At 40.3% G+C, this 15,722-nt stretch overlaps 2 protein-coding genes across 3 annotated transcripts in view; one reads left to right on the top strand and one right to left on the bottom strand.

Moving 5' to 3' along the window:
* The window catches only part of GNB4 (G protein subunit beta 4), a 78,114-nt gene extending 73,361 nt beyond the window's left edge, over positions 1–4,753 (bottom strand). Inside the window, exons 1-2 of the mRNA XM_055723934.1 lie at positions 4,689–4,753; positions 2,613–2,744 (exon numbers count right to left, since the gene is read on the bottom strand). The gene's annotated coding sequence lies outside the window, so the exon portion shown is untranslated. The remainder of the gene's footprint in view (positions 1–2,612; positions 2,745–4,688) is intronic.
* Positions 4,754–4,896: 143 nt separating this feature from the next.
* ACTL6A (actin like 6A) lies at positions 4,897–14,810 on the top strand. Of its 2 annotated transcripts, none has more exons than XM_055723815.1 (14): positions 4,897–5,079; positions 6,019–6,095; positions 6,286–6,460; positions 6,836–6,936; positions 8,206–8,303; positions 8,996–9,090; positions 9,322–9,428; positions 9,513–9,602; positions 9,775–9,836; positions 10,157–10,271; positions 10,628–10,708; positions 11,681–11,776; positions 12,860–12,946; positions 13,504–14,810. In XM_055723815.1, exons 1-14 carry the CDS (start codon positions 5,055–5,057, stop codon positions 13,582–13,584), a joined length of 1,290 nt encoding a protein of 429 aa, XP_055579790.1. In that variant the 5' UTR covers positions 4,897–5,054; the 3' UTR covers positions 13,585–14,810. The 2 variants fall into 2 exon arrangements, with proteins under 2 accessions (XP_055579790.1, XP_055579791.1); XM_055723816.1 differs by lacking the exon at positions 4,897–5,079 and adding an exon at positions 5,394–5,708.
* The last annotated feature ends 912 nt before the right edge of the window (positions 14,811–15,722 follow it).

Here is a 15,722-nt window from a genome sequence, read left to right as displayed (position 1 = left end):
AATCAGGAGGCTCTCCTTTTGGATTCCTTACCTCTGGCTGCACAGAGCCATGATTCTTAGCTGCATGGTGTCACAGTTTGAAACTGCTAGTGAGGCAACACAGCACCCTCCTGGAAAGTAGGGAATGGGAATTTGAACCTTGCAAAGCTGAAGACAGAGCATCTGACCAAGAAACAGATCTGTACGCTCCACGCTACCTGCTCAGCGATTATAGCCAAACTTCCATTCTAGCAGTGCGAAGCGCAGGGGATCAGAATGCCTCATATAAGGTAAGGCTCTGCTGACACAAAGATCTGTTTATCAGGCTAAGCTGGCTTCACAACTGTAAGTGGCTTTGTTTCTACAGATGAGAGGTACTGAGCCAGGTCAGGTTTGGCCCAGCTGCCAAGCAAATAAGCCCTGCAAGAATCCAAAACGACGACAGACCAAGCACTAAGCCTCAAACAGTTAGTTCTGCCAGATCTGACCCAAATGAGACAGATGTACACAGGAGACTAATTTGCAAAGGGCGATACAGGCACACTTAAGTTCCAGCAAGGGCTGCCTTTACCCAGCAGACCTACTACCTCAGAACCAGTTCCAGACAAATGCTGCTGTACCACCTGCACACCGAGTCTGGCTCTGTGAATTCATATTATGCCCGAGCTAAACAAGGGAAGTGCTCTATAGTCCTCCAATTTGGTTACACAGAAACTCTTTACAGTTCAGAACAATAAAGCAGCACTAATATTACATGGGGTTTTCCTCCATTCTTCAGTGTATCCTAGCCACTATTATTCTAGCCAGTCAGCTTGAATCTCAGCATGAATTCTCTTTTTTTAACCCCCTCTCCAAAAACTAGTCAGGCCATCTACTGGTGATGGGAAGTTGACTGTACATTAACAGCAAGCACCATTACCTCTTCCTTCAAGCATGTTCTAAAATAAGAGCGAGTCATGAGTCTTTTACAAAAGGACAAGTTAAACACACAAGCTCCAAAGCTGGAACATACATTCCCGTGACTGCCTTGCTGGAGTCACTGAAAGATTTCAGACATATGTCCTCTCCTCAGCATTTTCAACCACTAAGCCCAAACATCCTGTACAGTGGTTATGCTGTTGTAAATCCAGGTTAAGGTGCCTGTCTTTGGTACATTTTATACAAAGCATTAAGTCAGCACCTGGATTCCAGCCTAAGGTAAGGACCAAAAGGTTAGGTGTGGAAATGTTGAGGCCCCTTAGTGAGGTTTTGCATTTAGTTTGGATTCTAACCCTTGCTTTGCAGAGGGACTTTGATAGTACATTTATACTCACGGCATCCCTTTAAGGAAGGGAAGTATTAAAATTGACTAAGTACCCAAGTACTTTAGGAAAGAAAGTGGGAAGATGAGAGGTCATACAAAGCTCTTGAGTGAAGGAGTATTAATGATTATTTTGCTTTTTCATCTACAGATGCTTTTTTAGTTCACATAAACATTCAAGACCTCTTCTGAAAATAAGAAAAACAAAACCTCTGACATGCATTTTGCAATCAAGAAACAAGAAGGAACACAGACGTTACGAATAATCCATTGTCACAGCCCGTCTTCTGCCACATTTAAAGGCTGGCACTGCAGTCTGGGAGATTGACTGGCAGTTGCATGACACTGTTCAAAAGCAAAAGGCCATCAGCCACCCAGTGGGGAAGTGCAGCTTGTTGAGAAACAAAATCACTGTTCAGTTTTGGCTTGACATATCCGTCACTTCCTACTTTGCTTTGTATTACCAAAAAGGTGAATGTGCTTGCTTGAAACAAGTACATCTCAATGAAGTTTAAAAACCTCAAAGCAATAATCAGGAAGCTTCAGATTCTCCAGGCTATCACTGACGAAATTAACTTTTGCTTACTAGTAAACGTCATCATTTCGTGTCTTGATTCATGCCTCACTTAGAAAATTATTCTTTCCTTTATTCCTGTGGACAATTTATGTTCATGTCTGGCTCTTGAGTTATATACCATATCACATACAGTAAATCAGCACGTGAAAGTCCCATGAAAAGCACATTGTTTGCATTATACCTGCACCAACAACTCCTGCCGAGATACTATGTTCATCTATACCAATATGGGAACCTAGATAATATTCACTGTTTCTATCTACTACAGTTTCTATCCTTGCTTCTGAGGTAACTAAGCAAAAATACTTCAAAAACCCCAAAAATTATTTGGGTACATTATGAACAGTTGTGGCAAAATCCTAGACTTCACCTGCTCTTATGCAAACATAGGATGATGTGCAGGAATTCACTGAAATAATCCTAGATTTGCATCTCTTTAAGCAAGGTTGGACTCCGCTGAAAAAAGATGCCTGGAGTCTATTTCTCTTGTGCATTAAACTCTGTACAGTTATCCACAATGCTGTAAAGCAAAGTCACTGTAAAACAACAGCAATTATGTTCTACACACCTTCCACTGGTGCAAATGCCTATAGAAGTGCAAGGCAGAGAAAAGTAAGACCTAGAGAGCTGTAAGTTTAAATTTCCTTCCCCATATCCTCCAGGCTTCTTGAGGATTACACAGATTTCGCTTTATTTTGTTATGCTTAATAAATCCTGAGGCTTCTAGATATCAGCATGATATTCAGTGCACATTACCTTGCAGTTCTTGCAACTGGTCCCGATCAGCCACTGGAGCAGTAAAGATGAGTCAAGTACAGGCATGCCTCACACAGCCGCAAGCCTCTTTATCCTGGCATGCATTTTCTGATGGCATCACTGGGGATTTTTCTGTGTTGAAGAAAAATAAAGCAGCAGAATGCTGTGTTTGTTTCTGGGTTGCAGATCAACCATAAGCAGGTCTTGTGCAGAGAGCAGGATCTGACTTATATCATACAAATACAATGAACCATTACTACAAAATAAAGTATGATCAGGAGCTAAATGAAGACCTGGCATTGTAATTCCAAATTTTCTGAACTGCTTTTCCTAGCCGCAGTTAAATTCCTCCTCCTCAAAGCACTCTACCTTGAGTATTAGTGCCACATACTGGAAATCGTAACACATCAACTTTAAAAGATTTCATAATACAAATTTGAGGTGCACTACCTTTATGAGGTACAGTTAGTGAAACCGCAGTATTTTTTTATCTTCCTAATGCTAGCATCTATATCAGTTATAATGCAATACATCTATAAAATGTAAAACCTTCTGATTTCTTAAGTGAACAATAAAATTATGCAGATTGCTCATTAAAGAAACAGAGAATCAAACTGTGTGTCAAATTAAATTCCTTGCCTTTGAGAGTCAGCAAGTCCAGTCACCTCCTGATATTCTCATAATTGTGCTTCAAAAACCCTACCCAACTGGTTGTCCCTTACTCTTGGATTTTACTGTTTTTCCTGTGTTTTAATTCAGGATGAGGCTTAAAGGGGGACTGCTGGTCACCAGCCTAACATTAACTGCAGCATCTTGGGAACCATAGTCTAAACACAGTCATCTAGGCTGTTTTTCTCCTTCACTAGCATAAGGTTTGCTGAAATTTGTAATAATGTGTTCTATTAGCATCAACTTTAAAAACTTCCTGAATAAAACTACTGGATACACCAAATGTAAATTTTATCTCTCTTTGATTAAATTCAGTGTAAATAAGGTGATATAATTGAAACTTAAGCTACAACTTAAAAAAAAAAACCAAAGCTTTGTACGAAGTTCTGAACTCCCTATCAAATTAAGACAAAGCGAGACTCATAGCAGTAATTTTTGTCTTACAGTGAAAATATAAGAAACACTTTTTTATTATTTAGTCCAATAATTGCTATTAAGTTCACTCCTTATGCTATGTAACACTTTATAGGTAAATGTAAAGCTAATAAATAAAATGTCATTGTATTATGCTTACTAAATCTTGATTAATCACTTGGAGATCCTCACTACGGCATTACAGAAATACGCTATACATCTTATGTGAACTTGAAAAGAACATTCATGATTACAGTATGACAAACACAACTCCCCCCCCCCCACAAACCAGCTTCCCATCCCCTCCAAAACAACTATCATAACAGGAATTCAAAAAGGTGCACACCAGGAATGCTTGCACTTTAAGCCAATTCCCCTGTTCTCCAGTTAGAATTTTAGCCTTCTGTAATGCCAACTGCTGGTTATGCCTGACATCTCTTTTTCTTGTTTCCTTTAATTCCAACTTTATAGTTTCCTCTCTCCAGTTGCTCTGGCTGAACACCAGGTTTGGCTGAGAACTCTGATGACAACAAGGCAATCTCAAATCCTAATTATAAGTTCAACTGCTAAGCTGGCAGCTGACCTGGCAAAATCAGAACTGCCCAGCTATCCAGACAAGGAAGATTCAGGGATCAGGGACCAGGGTCTGAGGAGCAAAGGAGTGCCCCAAGCGAGAAAGGAACAACAAAGGGTTGGGACATCAAGATACACTTTTAAACACTTTTTATTCTCAATGGAAGAGCCCAAAGGAGCAGTGACAGTAGCAGGAGAAGGACTCGGGGACGGCCCAGCTACAGTAACTCCCTTCCACTGCCGGCCTCTCTCCCCCAGAGACTGTCTTCTCACCCCGCTCCTCCAGATCCCCTCTATGCGGCAGCAAGCCCACCCCACAAGCCTTCAGGACTCCGAAGCGATCTTTCCCCAGTCCACCGAAGGCAGCAGCCTTCCCCTCAACCCACCCCCCCCCACCCCATCTGCGCTCCCAGGCCTCACCAGCTCGCTCCTCACACCTCGCCACTCGCCTCACACCGCCGCTCCCGCACGCACCGCACCTACGCCTGCTCGTTCTCTCGCTCGCTTGCCCGCCTTCCGCTTCCTGCCTCATGATTGGCTGTCCGCGGCATGGCCCCGCCTTCCGCCGGCCGCGATTGGCCGCCGTGCCCGAGCGGGCGGTCGACGGGGCGTGCGCGGCGCGACGCGACGCGGTGGGCGGCCACGGTGCTGCTATTGGCGGGAAGGCGGCGGCCTGCGGGGTAGGCCGTGGAGACAGGGGCGAAAGCGCTATTGTTGCCGGATCGCTGAGGACAGGAGCCGGCGGACACCGGGGCTGGGCAGTGCGGCGCGGGCTCAGCGGCAGCCATGAGTGGCGGCGTGTACGGGGGAGGTGAGTGCGGCGCCGCCTCGCTCGCCCGTCCTGTCCTCCCCTCCCCCGCCCTGCGACCGTTGCGCTCGGCGCAGTGCCGTGAGGCGGCGCGTGCAAGCCGCCGCTGGGCGCTTCCCGCCTCCCTCAGGCCCCGGCGCGGGGGGCCGCGGCCCGGCTCTCCCACAGCCCCGCGGCCAGGCCGGGGCCCTCCTGGTGCCCCCGCTTCCTAGAGACGCGGTGGCAGCGTGCGTGAGGGAGAGGACGCAGCGGCAGGCCTTGTTTGTGTCCCTGCCGGCGTCCGCTGCGCGGAGGTGCTTCCCCCGGAGACCGGCCGAGCCGTGACCCGGGGCTGTTAGCGCTGCTCGGGTGCGCGGTGGCCTGAGGGGAGCCCCGCGCCTGGGGAGCTGGGCGGCAGTTTCCTCCCGCTTGTGCGCAGCCTTCCGTGAGAGCTTAAAGCCCGGGTGTTTTGTTTCAGACTTGGGTTTCCTTTAGGACACGCAGAGCACCTCAGCGAGGATCGGGGCCCACGGGGATGAGGGCGCTTCATGGTGTGGCAGCCTTCACTGACAGAGTCGGTGTTTGCAGGCCCACCATTCTAATTCTGATGACCCCGGGAGGTCTGGGCTCACCCGGCTTCGTGTGACAGTGAAGTTAGTGCTTCTTAAAAGCTTTATCTTGTAATCTACTTGGATGCAACTATGTGCTCCCTCTTCCGTTAAAATTCCCCTTTAGTTATGCCAAAGGAAGGTATCACAATGTTCCAGTTAGCACCTATCTGCAGTCTTCTAATAGCGCTCTGGTGACTGGAGTTCTGGACAAATACTTTTCTCCTTGCCTTGAAAAAGATGCCTGGCTTGCTTTTCTTCTTATGCAAGCAAAACAGACGGTGGGCAGGGGAAGGTCGGGGTTGTAGTATAGTGTAATAACCATTCACTGCCTCTTCATTAACAATCTTTTCAGATGAAGTTGGGGCTCTTGTTTTTGACATTGGCTCGTATACAGTGAGAGCAGGCTATGCGGGCGAGGACTGTCCAAAGGTGAGAATCTGTCAGACTCAATGGAAATGTAACATCAGTTTATGCCTTAGGTCTTGTTTGTTACTTAAAAGTTTACAGAATATGCTGGTTCTTGTTCTGACTGTATTGTGTAAGGAAAGCTCTGAATTTATGAGCAAAAAAACCACCCAAAATGCTAATAATTCTCTACTGCTTACCTTTTGCCTTACAGGTTGATTTTCCAACAGCCATTGGTGTGGTGCTAGAAAGGGACAATGGCAGCACTTTGATGGAGATAGATGGTGACAAAGGCAAACAAGGGGGGCCGACTTACTACATAGACACCAATGCCCTGAGAGTTCCAAGGGAAAATATGGAGGCCATTTCACCTTTAAAAAATGGAATGAGTAGGTGGTCTGCCTTTTTCTACGTGTTTTTAAAATAGCATTGCTAAGCTGTGAAAAGTCATTGATTTCATGTAAACAGATGCTATGTATGGTAACAGAAGCCATAAGAACGGATACCCAGTTTACAAATTGCATGAAGTCTAGTTGGTTTACAGTGCTGGTAGACTTTCAGCATAATACTTGAAGCGTTATAGCCATGATGGTAACAGAGGAGGATAATTCTGCGAAACTGTTACAGGAGTTGTATGTCTGCTGAGAATAGCTTTTGACCCAAGAGCTCTACACAAATAAAAAGCATTGGAAAACCTTTATGTATTTATGAAGTGGAACAAAACTTAGAAGTAACTAATCTTTTTTGCTTCAATGTTGTTACAGTTGAAGACTGGGATAGTTTCCAGGCAATTTTGGATCACACTTACAAGATGCATATTAAATCTGAAGCAAGTTTGCATCCTGTCCTTATGTCCGAAGCACCGGTGAGTAAAAGCAGCTTTGCACTGTGTTAAGTCTTAACGGTATCTTCTTGCTGACTCTGCAGACATTAGCCTTGGACGAGTCTGACAGTGGCTTGTTGGTTACCAATTTAAAACCTAGCTACAGAAATAACAATTTTAAAGTACTTTGCCAGGTTCTGTAAAGTAATCTGTTATTAAGAAAAACTTCCAAAGAAGAGAATGGCTTTTGAAATAGTTTGCATGAGCTGTATCAGAAAGTATTTAGAATGTGTTATTGTTTTTTACTTATTGAAAAGAAGTCAAAAATAAAAAAAATATCTTACTGCCTAGAATAAAAGCAAAAAGATGTTTGGATGTCTTGCATGTATTAAGTTACTCTTAATAAAATGCCATTGAAAATCTGATGCTTCATTCAGCCTTACAACTAATATTATGTGACAGAGAAAAATAATTATTATGGAGAAGTTTTAATTTTTCTGTCTTTGTTTCTGTAAATGGCCCTGTAAGGTGAATGAAGTGGATGAATACAAATTTCTGGGAAAATACGTAGACAGGGTTTCTGTCACTTAATCATGCTCACTGTTTGAAGAACAGATCTTCAAGTCAGAATACAAAAGGTAGACATGCCATACAAAAGTTATGCCTTTTTTTAATTAAATCATAGGAAAAACAATTTTCTTTTTCATTGTTCTCTTGTGTTGAATCGTAGCTTGTGGAGTATGGATGAATTTGCAATGGTTCCTTCATGTTTGATGGCTTAGTGGGTGTGTCAGTAGAGGTTCCCATTAACTTTCTCCTTACAGAATGTGTTGGCTTGGAATATTTGATCTATATATCCTGGATTAAGTGCACATGCAGTAGAACTGTAGGAAGATAGCTTGAAAACAGGAAAATCTAGATTGACTTTTCTTCCAACTGGGCAAGTTACTTCATGTATTTTTCCCCTTGTAACATGTTACTTGTTTCAGAGAGTTCTTTGAGAGACTGATATTGGAAGAGAGGTAAAAATGTAAAGAAACTTTTAGTATAACAGTAAAAATGTATATCACTTTTAATTCTGTATGATAGATAAGCATTAATAGATTGTAGTAGAATTGGAATAAAAAAGGTCCTAAAGAAGTAAGTTACTAGAAATCTGTCCAGAACTTTTGTATCGTTTGAAACCATGGCTATAATAATTCTAATTACTTTTTTATTATGTTACCATCTTTTAGTGTGCTATAGTGATCCTCAAGATAAACACATCTTTTTGGTCACTTATTTGTGGTTTGGTTTATTTTTTTCTTCTAGTGGAATACTAGAGCAAAGCGTGAAAAACTGACTGAATTGATGTTTGAACACTACAACATCCCTGCTTTTTTCTTGTGTAAAACCGCTGTTCTAACAGCGTATCCTTTGGAATGTCTCACCACCTCCCTCCGTACTCCCCAGGAAATTACAGTAAACTTATTCTAGGCAATTCCCAGTATAACAGCATGTCTAACTTTTCTTCTTTCAAATTATTTTTTTCCATAAACATCTAAGGAGGAAGTAAACAAATTCCATTTCTGAACTTTAAAGCTTTAGATCTCAGTTTTGAAGTTCTCCCAATCTGACTGTTTCCCTTGGAGGCGATGTCTATTTTTTTTTCTCTTTGTAATTTTATTCCCATTGTATACCATGGGTGAGAATATTACAGACCTGAAATGGAGGTGTCCAGGCTACTAAATACAGTAGCTGCAGCTTGAAGTTCGTATAGCCTTAAGATGAATATTTGTAATTATTTTAACCTAATGACATGTTTTCAGCTTCAGAGTCTAAATGAACTGGATGTATTAGAGCTTGTTGAATATTACTGACGTGAAGTCTCACCTTTGTACATCCAAAGGTCAAGTGAGTTCACAGATAGAACTTAAATGCTATTCTCTCTGTGAGGTTGTGCACTTCACAGAAAAATGATACACGCTGGAAAACATCAAGTTCTTTGGTAGAGCCAAGGAATAACACATCAGAGTCCTCATTCCTAGTTATGCTCTAATTGTACGGCAGTGGTTTTTTACAAAGTGAAAATTACAATATTTTCCTTAATCATTTTGGCTAGCTTTGCTAATGGGAGATCTACAGGTCTCATTTTGGATAGTGGAGCAACACACACAACTGCTATTCCAGTGCATGATGGATATGTACTTCAGCAAGGTAAAAATTTTCATTGGTAACAGCATTGTAGTATTAAGGTCAAGTTACTCTTTCTTCCACTTTTATCGTTTTGTTACTGTTTTTAAATCTGAGTATCCCCTTAAGTATGGAAAGAAAATGCCTAACAGTGTTCGCTGACAAACAGTTTGTTGAGAGAGTTTATTCATTATTTCAGTGCTTTCCAGCTTGGTGGTTTTTTGTTTGGTTTTTAGTCATCTTTTTGTTTTCTAGGTATTGTAAAATCACCACTTGCAGGAGACTTTATTACTATGCAGTGCCGGGAGTTGTTTCAGGAAATGAACATAGAGATAATTCCTCCATATATGATTGCTTCAAAGGTGGGAAAAAAATTTATTTAGTAAGTGTTTGCTTGGGGAGAGGCTTAAATGGTTCACTGATGATCATGTTTCTTCCTGTCTCAGGAGGCAGTTCGTGAGGGGTCACCAGCAAATTGGAAGAGAAAAGAGAAGTTACCCCAGGTCACTAGGTCTTGGCACAACTACATGTGTAATGTAAGTAGGTCATTTCTCCCACTCTCAAACTTCCCTAGGCATCCCATAAAGAGGTTTTGTTTGCAAGTATATCAGGTTTTCCTCTTGAACTAGAAAAACTTTAAAAAGTCAGTATCAATTCTATAAAATTGAAGATTAAATTCTTATAACCATGTTGTTCTTAATTCCATAGTGTGTCATTCAGGATTTCCAAGCTTCTGTCCTCCAAGTATCAGATTCAACCTATGATGAACAGTATGTTACTGTTTTCCTTCTTGTAAAATTATCAGTTGTGCATGGGGTGCTTAGTCTGTTCATTGCTGATGGCTGGTTTTGCTACAGAAGGAGTTTTTAGATAAAAAACATTAATTTCTGAAAGTAGAAATACAGTGCATATCCAGGTGATAGTTTTTTAGTATTCCCAGATGCATGAGATCATAATAAATATTCTCAAATGAGTAAGTCATATCAATCACAATATTCCCATTGAAACCTTAGTTTATAATGCTACTTAGATAACTTAACATCCTGTTTACACAGCAATTTAATATGTTTCTCTCTGACTGATGCTCCAGGGTAGCAGCACAGATGCCAACGGTTCATTATGAGTTCCCCAACGGCTACAACTGTGACTTTGGTGCTGAGCGTCTAAAAATTCCTGAGGGATTGTTTGACCCTTCAAATGTAAAGGTAAAACAACTATCATCTGTAGCAACTGGAAGGCTTTACATTTTACTAGATTTTCATATGGCTTCTTTTTGTATGATGTTCTTAATTTCACGATTTGTATGTTTGTATTTACACTGTGTGGTTCTCTTGGGGGTAGTTTGCCTGTGTTCTATTAGGGTTGGGCAAGCAAAGGATGAAATATCGTTCAAAATGGGTGGTGATGAGCTCAATGGAAAAAAAGGAATATTTTTTTTCCCCTTCCCTAAAAATGCTTAGCTCCGTTTATGGTAATACTTTTTAAATTCAGCTAATTCAGGGCTTTTATATGCCTTGCTCCTTTGAAGTGATGATGTGTAGATTACTAATTTTAATTCTAGGGTTTATCTGGTAACACGATGTTGGGTGTGAGCCATGTTGTCACAACAAGCGTTGGAATGTGTGATATAGACATCAGGCCGGTAAGTGTTAGTCAGAAATACTATTTTAAGGCATTAAGGCATAGATATTTTTATGTTGATACAATTTTTTGGGACTAGAATACTGTTAGTGAAGAAGTGTGGATTTCCTAGGATAACAATAAACACATTAGAATAATTCACCAAGTATTACATATTCATATATAGGAATATGTACAATTACTGTTTTGTCTTACAAAATGCTAAATCAGGATTTTTATTTTTTTTTTACTTGTACTCAGTGTTTCTGCCTATATTTAAATAGCTGATGTCCAGATTTTGCGGCTGGCACTGCATAATGTGCATTGGATTGGTTTCAGATGAGCATTTTATGTTCATAACTGTTCGTCTTCAGATTTTTAGGTGTGGCAGATATACTTTCCTAAACATAACCAAACATATGGAACTTATGTAGAGAGTAAAAGGAAGAAAAGAGGTTTTAAAGGAAAACTTTCTTTTTAAAACTATGTTTTAACTTTCTCAGTTTGAAAATATTCACATTTGAGGCAGACTGCATGGGGGTTGCTTCAAAAAATTTTCCTCTTAATTGGCATGTCAGGCAGGCTTAGTAAGCCAGGCCATGGTTTGCGTTCACCTGCTGCAGCATTAGTGAGATCGAAAACTGTTGCAGTGCTGTGGGTTTTCCTTTGTGGTTAGAACATCCAGCTTGAAGAAAACCAACAGTTTGGTTACAGGAGATACCTGTAGGTGTAGGGGTCTCTTTAGTAGAAACTATTCTGCAAAATCATTTAGAATCATTAATCACATGGTTTCTGTCTTCCTTGTATAGCTTAATATTAAGCTGTCTTGAAATATTTTTTCAAGTGATTAAAAAATCAAATATTGTTGGCATCAAGTAATGCATTATTGCTGTTGATTGTATGTACTTGTGTGTCATTCCTCTCTATTCTGTGAAACAGTTGTTTTCAGAATGGTTTCAGAGTTAATATTGTAGGTTGCTTATTCTCTTTTTAGGGCCTCTATGGCAGCGTGATCGTTGCAGGAGGAAACACACTAATACAGAGTTTCACAGACAGATTGAATAGAGAGCTGTCTCAGAAAACTCCACCGGTAAAACAACTCTTTCATAGTTGGCATAGAATTACCGTTTTGTTTTTCTGCCACATAAATACATGAGCACATGTCATAGCTTTAACTTTGTTAGGAACCCAACAGCTGAAGAGATTTCTGTGGGCTAAGAAATCTCCTCTTTCTCTAAAGAAAAGAAAGAAGTCTTGAAAACTTCTTATATGAAATTAATTCCAGCAGGTATTGTAACTGCTTTCTGAATATGTTACTTTTCCATTCCTACTTTCAGATTGTGATTCTAAGTTCTGTAATTGTCCCTAAGCAACAGTCACTGTTTCCCTTGATGGCCTCTCTTCTGAAGTGCTGCTGACTAACTAGAGGCACATTCAGTCATTCTGCCTGAGGTCTTGTCACTTTGTCATGGGAATTGTTCTTCCTGGATTCTACAGACAGCTCAACCTACTCATAGATAAAACCTGGTGATTTAACATACTTGTATTTTTCTAAATCACTTGATATCTAAGGTATTAATACCTTACACCTATGTTCTTGAGAGCACATATAGCTTATTATATTTCTTGAATATTGGTATTTAAGTAAAAATGTTCTACTTGTAGAACTCTGCAATCATTAATGTTATGAGAAACTGAGAAGGGTAGTTATTTGCTGCTTCTTATAATAGCTGGGGACGAACCCATTGAAATGCAAAGATTTTATTGCCAAAGGCATTTTGAAAACAAAATGAATGAAAGGGTCCAAAAAGGACTAGACCAATTAAGTTCAGCAACAGTAAGACACTTTAGTCCCGATGCAGTTAGAAATGATAATGTATACTGTGATTATTGTTGCTTTCTACCTGCCCTATTTCTAGCTTTAAGAATTTGCTGCTGCTCCCTGTTGGGAAACAGGATAAAAGTCACACGTGTTCTTCTACCACTATGGCTATTCTTGAATTCTAAGTACAGGGCAAATGAGCATTATTGCAGGTTTAATAAAACTGACGTTTTTCGCCTGCATGCTGGTATATACACCAAGGTCCTTGTGCTGTCCTCCTCTTGTCTTTCAAGGTCACCAGCCTACAATTTGTCTGGTTGTTCTTTCATGTTTATCTCCTTTTCTATTCAGAGCATGCGCCTGAAGTTGATAGCGAACAACACGACAGTGGAGCGGAGGTTCAGCTCGTGGATAGGGGGTTCCATTTTGGCTTCTTTGGTTAGTAACCCTGTGTTACTATGTTGCTATGCCAAGCAGCACCGTCACCCAAAAATCTAATTCCGCATTAAATATGCATTGCAGAGTTTGTGCTACCATAGCAATCATAATCTTGTCTATCCTTGTGGTAAGGTGAACAGAATCTGTTTAAAAAAGGAAGACAACATGAGCATTTCCAATCAAATAATAACTTGCCACATTCTCCCCGTTTTTAACAGTATGGTGCAGGCTTGAAATACGCTATCTAGAAATGACGTGTATACTGTGAAACTTAATTCTGAAGTTAATTCTACAAGTTACTGCATACTGAAATCATTTGTGGGGATTCATTTAGCAGTATGGGAAAAGGAGACTGAAATCACCTTTCCTTTCTGCAAACGTCCTGTCTTTAGTATAATCATTGGCAGTATAAAACTCAGAGGGAAAGGGAGTTAAGCAGGTCAAGTCCTCTTATCCTGTTTAATGTAAAGACTTGCTTGTTTTTCCTCCTTGGAAAAGCTAATGTTGTTTCACTTAACCTTCACTTGTTTTCTGATTTATTGTTTGTTTGTTTGTAGGGTACTTTTCAACAGATGTGGATTTCTAAACAAGAATATGAAGAAGGAGGGAAACAGTGTGTAGAAAGAAAATGTCCTTAAACCTCTTACTGTGAAAACTGCTGCCTGCTCAGTGCTCCTTCTGTTTTATAGCTTTAGCATACTCAGGAATGGGATGGACTCTTTTTTTTGTAGAAAGTTTATATTGGATTTTTTGCATAATTCAAGTTCCATTTTAACAAAGCTTAGAAATTTTGAGAGATTAATTGGTATAGCACCAATAGAAAAAGGATGTTTACATCCTTTGTAAAGCAATAATTCATGTAACAAGCATTTTATAATTTTGTATAAATGTCTATTTTCTCTAGTATCTTTTCCTGGGAACAGCTTTACACGTTGGCTAATAGAGGCATAACCCTGAAAATGCCTGTGCAAATTTATTAAACAATCTCTTGTCTACTTTCACATACTAGTCTTCCTTGCTGGTACTTTGGCCTTAAACTGCTCTTATTTCTCTCTTTAAAAATAAATGTTGGTCTTTTATATTTGAGCAACTTCGTGAGTACTTGCAGAGAAAGTTACTCGTTTTAAAAATGGAAAGTTTGTATTTAGTAAGCTACTATACGTCACTCAGTTCAGCATGAACTTTCACCGTCTCATGAAAATGTTACATTCCATGTAGCAAATGTTACATTAAGCACTGGCCTGCTGATTTTCCATTATGGAGCAACTTCATTTCAGCAAACAATTAGTGCTTTCCACCTGATTTTAAGAATGTATATAATGCCTGTGTGATGTAGGTGAGAAGCAAAACTTGTTTGAGCCAGGGAAGTTAAGGCAAAGAATTGTCTAAGACTAGAATAGTCATAGAACTGAGGATGTGGCTTGATGTTTCTACAGGCAGCTGTAACTCATGGGGGCAGTCACTACTTCTTATTGCTGGTGTAGCTCCCTCGGCTGACTCGCAGCAGGGTGGGTAAGTGCCTGTTTTGCGTGGGGAGTGCGCTCAGGGTCTGAGGAAGCAGGATGGCTTTTTCTCAACAGGAACTAGTTGTCAAGATGTAGCTCTATGTTGCTGTTAAGCTTACTTTAATTTACAACTGTGCGATGTTCTGTATCGGGACACAGTGAAGTTTTGCTCCTTACCTTAAAAGCTGTGGAAAACCAAATAGCATTTAACTGACTTTAAAAGATATATAAATAAGTAATGTAAACAGTACTACTGCATTTTCCCTAGTCTAAAAGACCTTGTGCAAAAATAATCATGAGGCCTCTAGCTGAAAACAGTTTCACATTACCTCCAGTTAATAAAGTAATTTATCAAAACAGCCTGCTTTTGTCTTATCGTAATAACTGTTAGTTGCTCACCCCAGATTTTGAAAGCTATTGACAAACCGTATTTCTCTCACAAAATGAGGCCAACTTAGTCAGCTTCAATAGGTGATAGAACTCACCAGCTATTGTCACGCTGGAAGAAAAAGACTTCAGTCAGTAAAATGTGGAATGGCAATTGAACTTGTACCTTAGCACGTGGCAATGAGCATTTTTTTCTAAAGGTCCAGTGGCATCAGGGAAGTACTAGGACTGACTGGACAGCTTGTAGCTAGAGGTGAAGATAAAAAGAACGGGTTTTTGGTTCTCTTTGTGAAATGACTGTGCTTAAGTTTCGTTATGTCTGTTCAACTTTTATCTTGTGTATCATCTTAAAAAAAAAAAAGTTCTATGCAGTATAGTGGTAATACTTGTGAATGTTCCAGCACCATATTGAGAGCAAAACACTTTCTGGGGTTTTCTCACCATTGTCTGTTGATTCTGTCTAAGAAATGGATATTTTATGTGATGCAGAGGAGTAACTGAAGGTTAAGATGATGGAAATAAAAACATCTGTATCTTCTACAGTTTTGTTAGAACACTGTAAACATCAAGGGAACCAGACAATACGGCATAGCACACTTAGCATTCAGCTGAGGTTGTATAGAAATTTGGAGTAAAGTCACAAATAGTAGTCTTTCAGGAAGCAAAAGTTTTCATGAAGTAGGTGTTTACCATTGAGAGCAGTAGCAGTACCTTTCTACTTCAACTTTACGGAAGACTATTGCCAATCTTCCTTCAAACCCTGTGCACACTGCAAAAAAACATTGCTCAAATGTTTTACTTTGTCATGGGTATCAAGAAATCTAGGTCTCAAAACTGCATGGGTGAAAGTTCACGTTCTAAGTATTTCATACTTTCTAACAAAC

The sequence above is a fragment of the Falco cherrug genome, chromosome 11 (assembly GCF_023634085.1).
Source record: "Falco cherrug isolate bFalChe1 chromosome 11, bFalChe1.pri, whole genome shotgun sequence".
Lineage (NCBI taxonomy): Eukaryota > Metazoa > Chordata > Aves > Falconiformes > Falconidae > Falco > Falco cherrug.
Note: the sequence above shows the minus strand (reverse complement) of the source record. Positions and strands in the feature narration are given on the sequence as shown.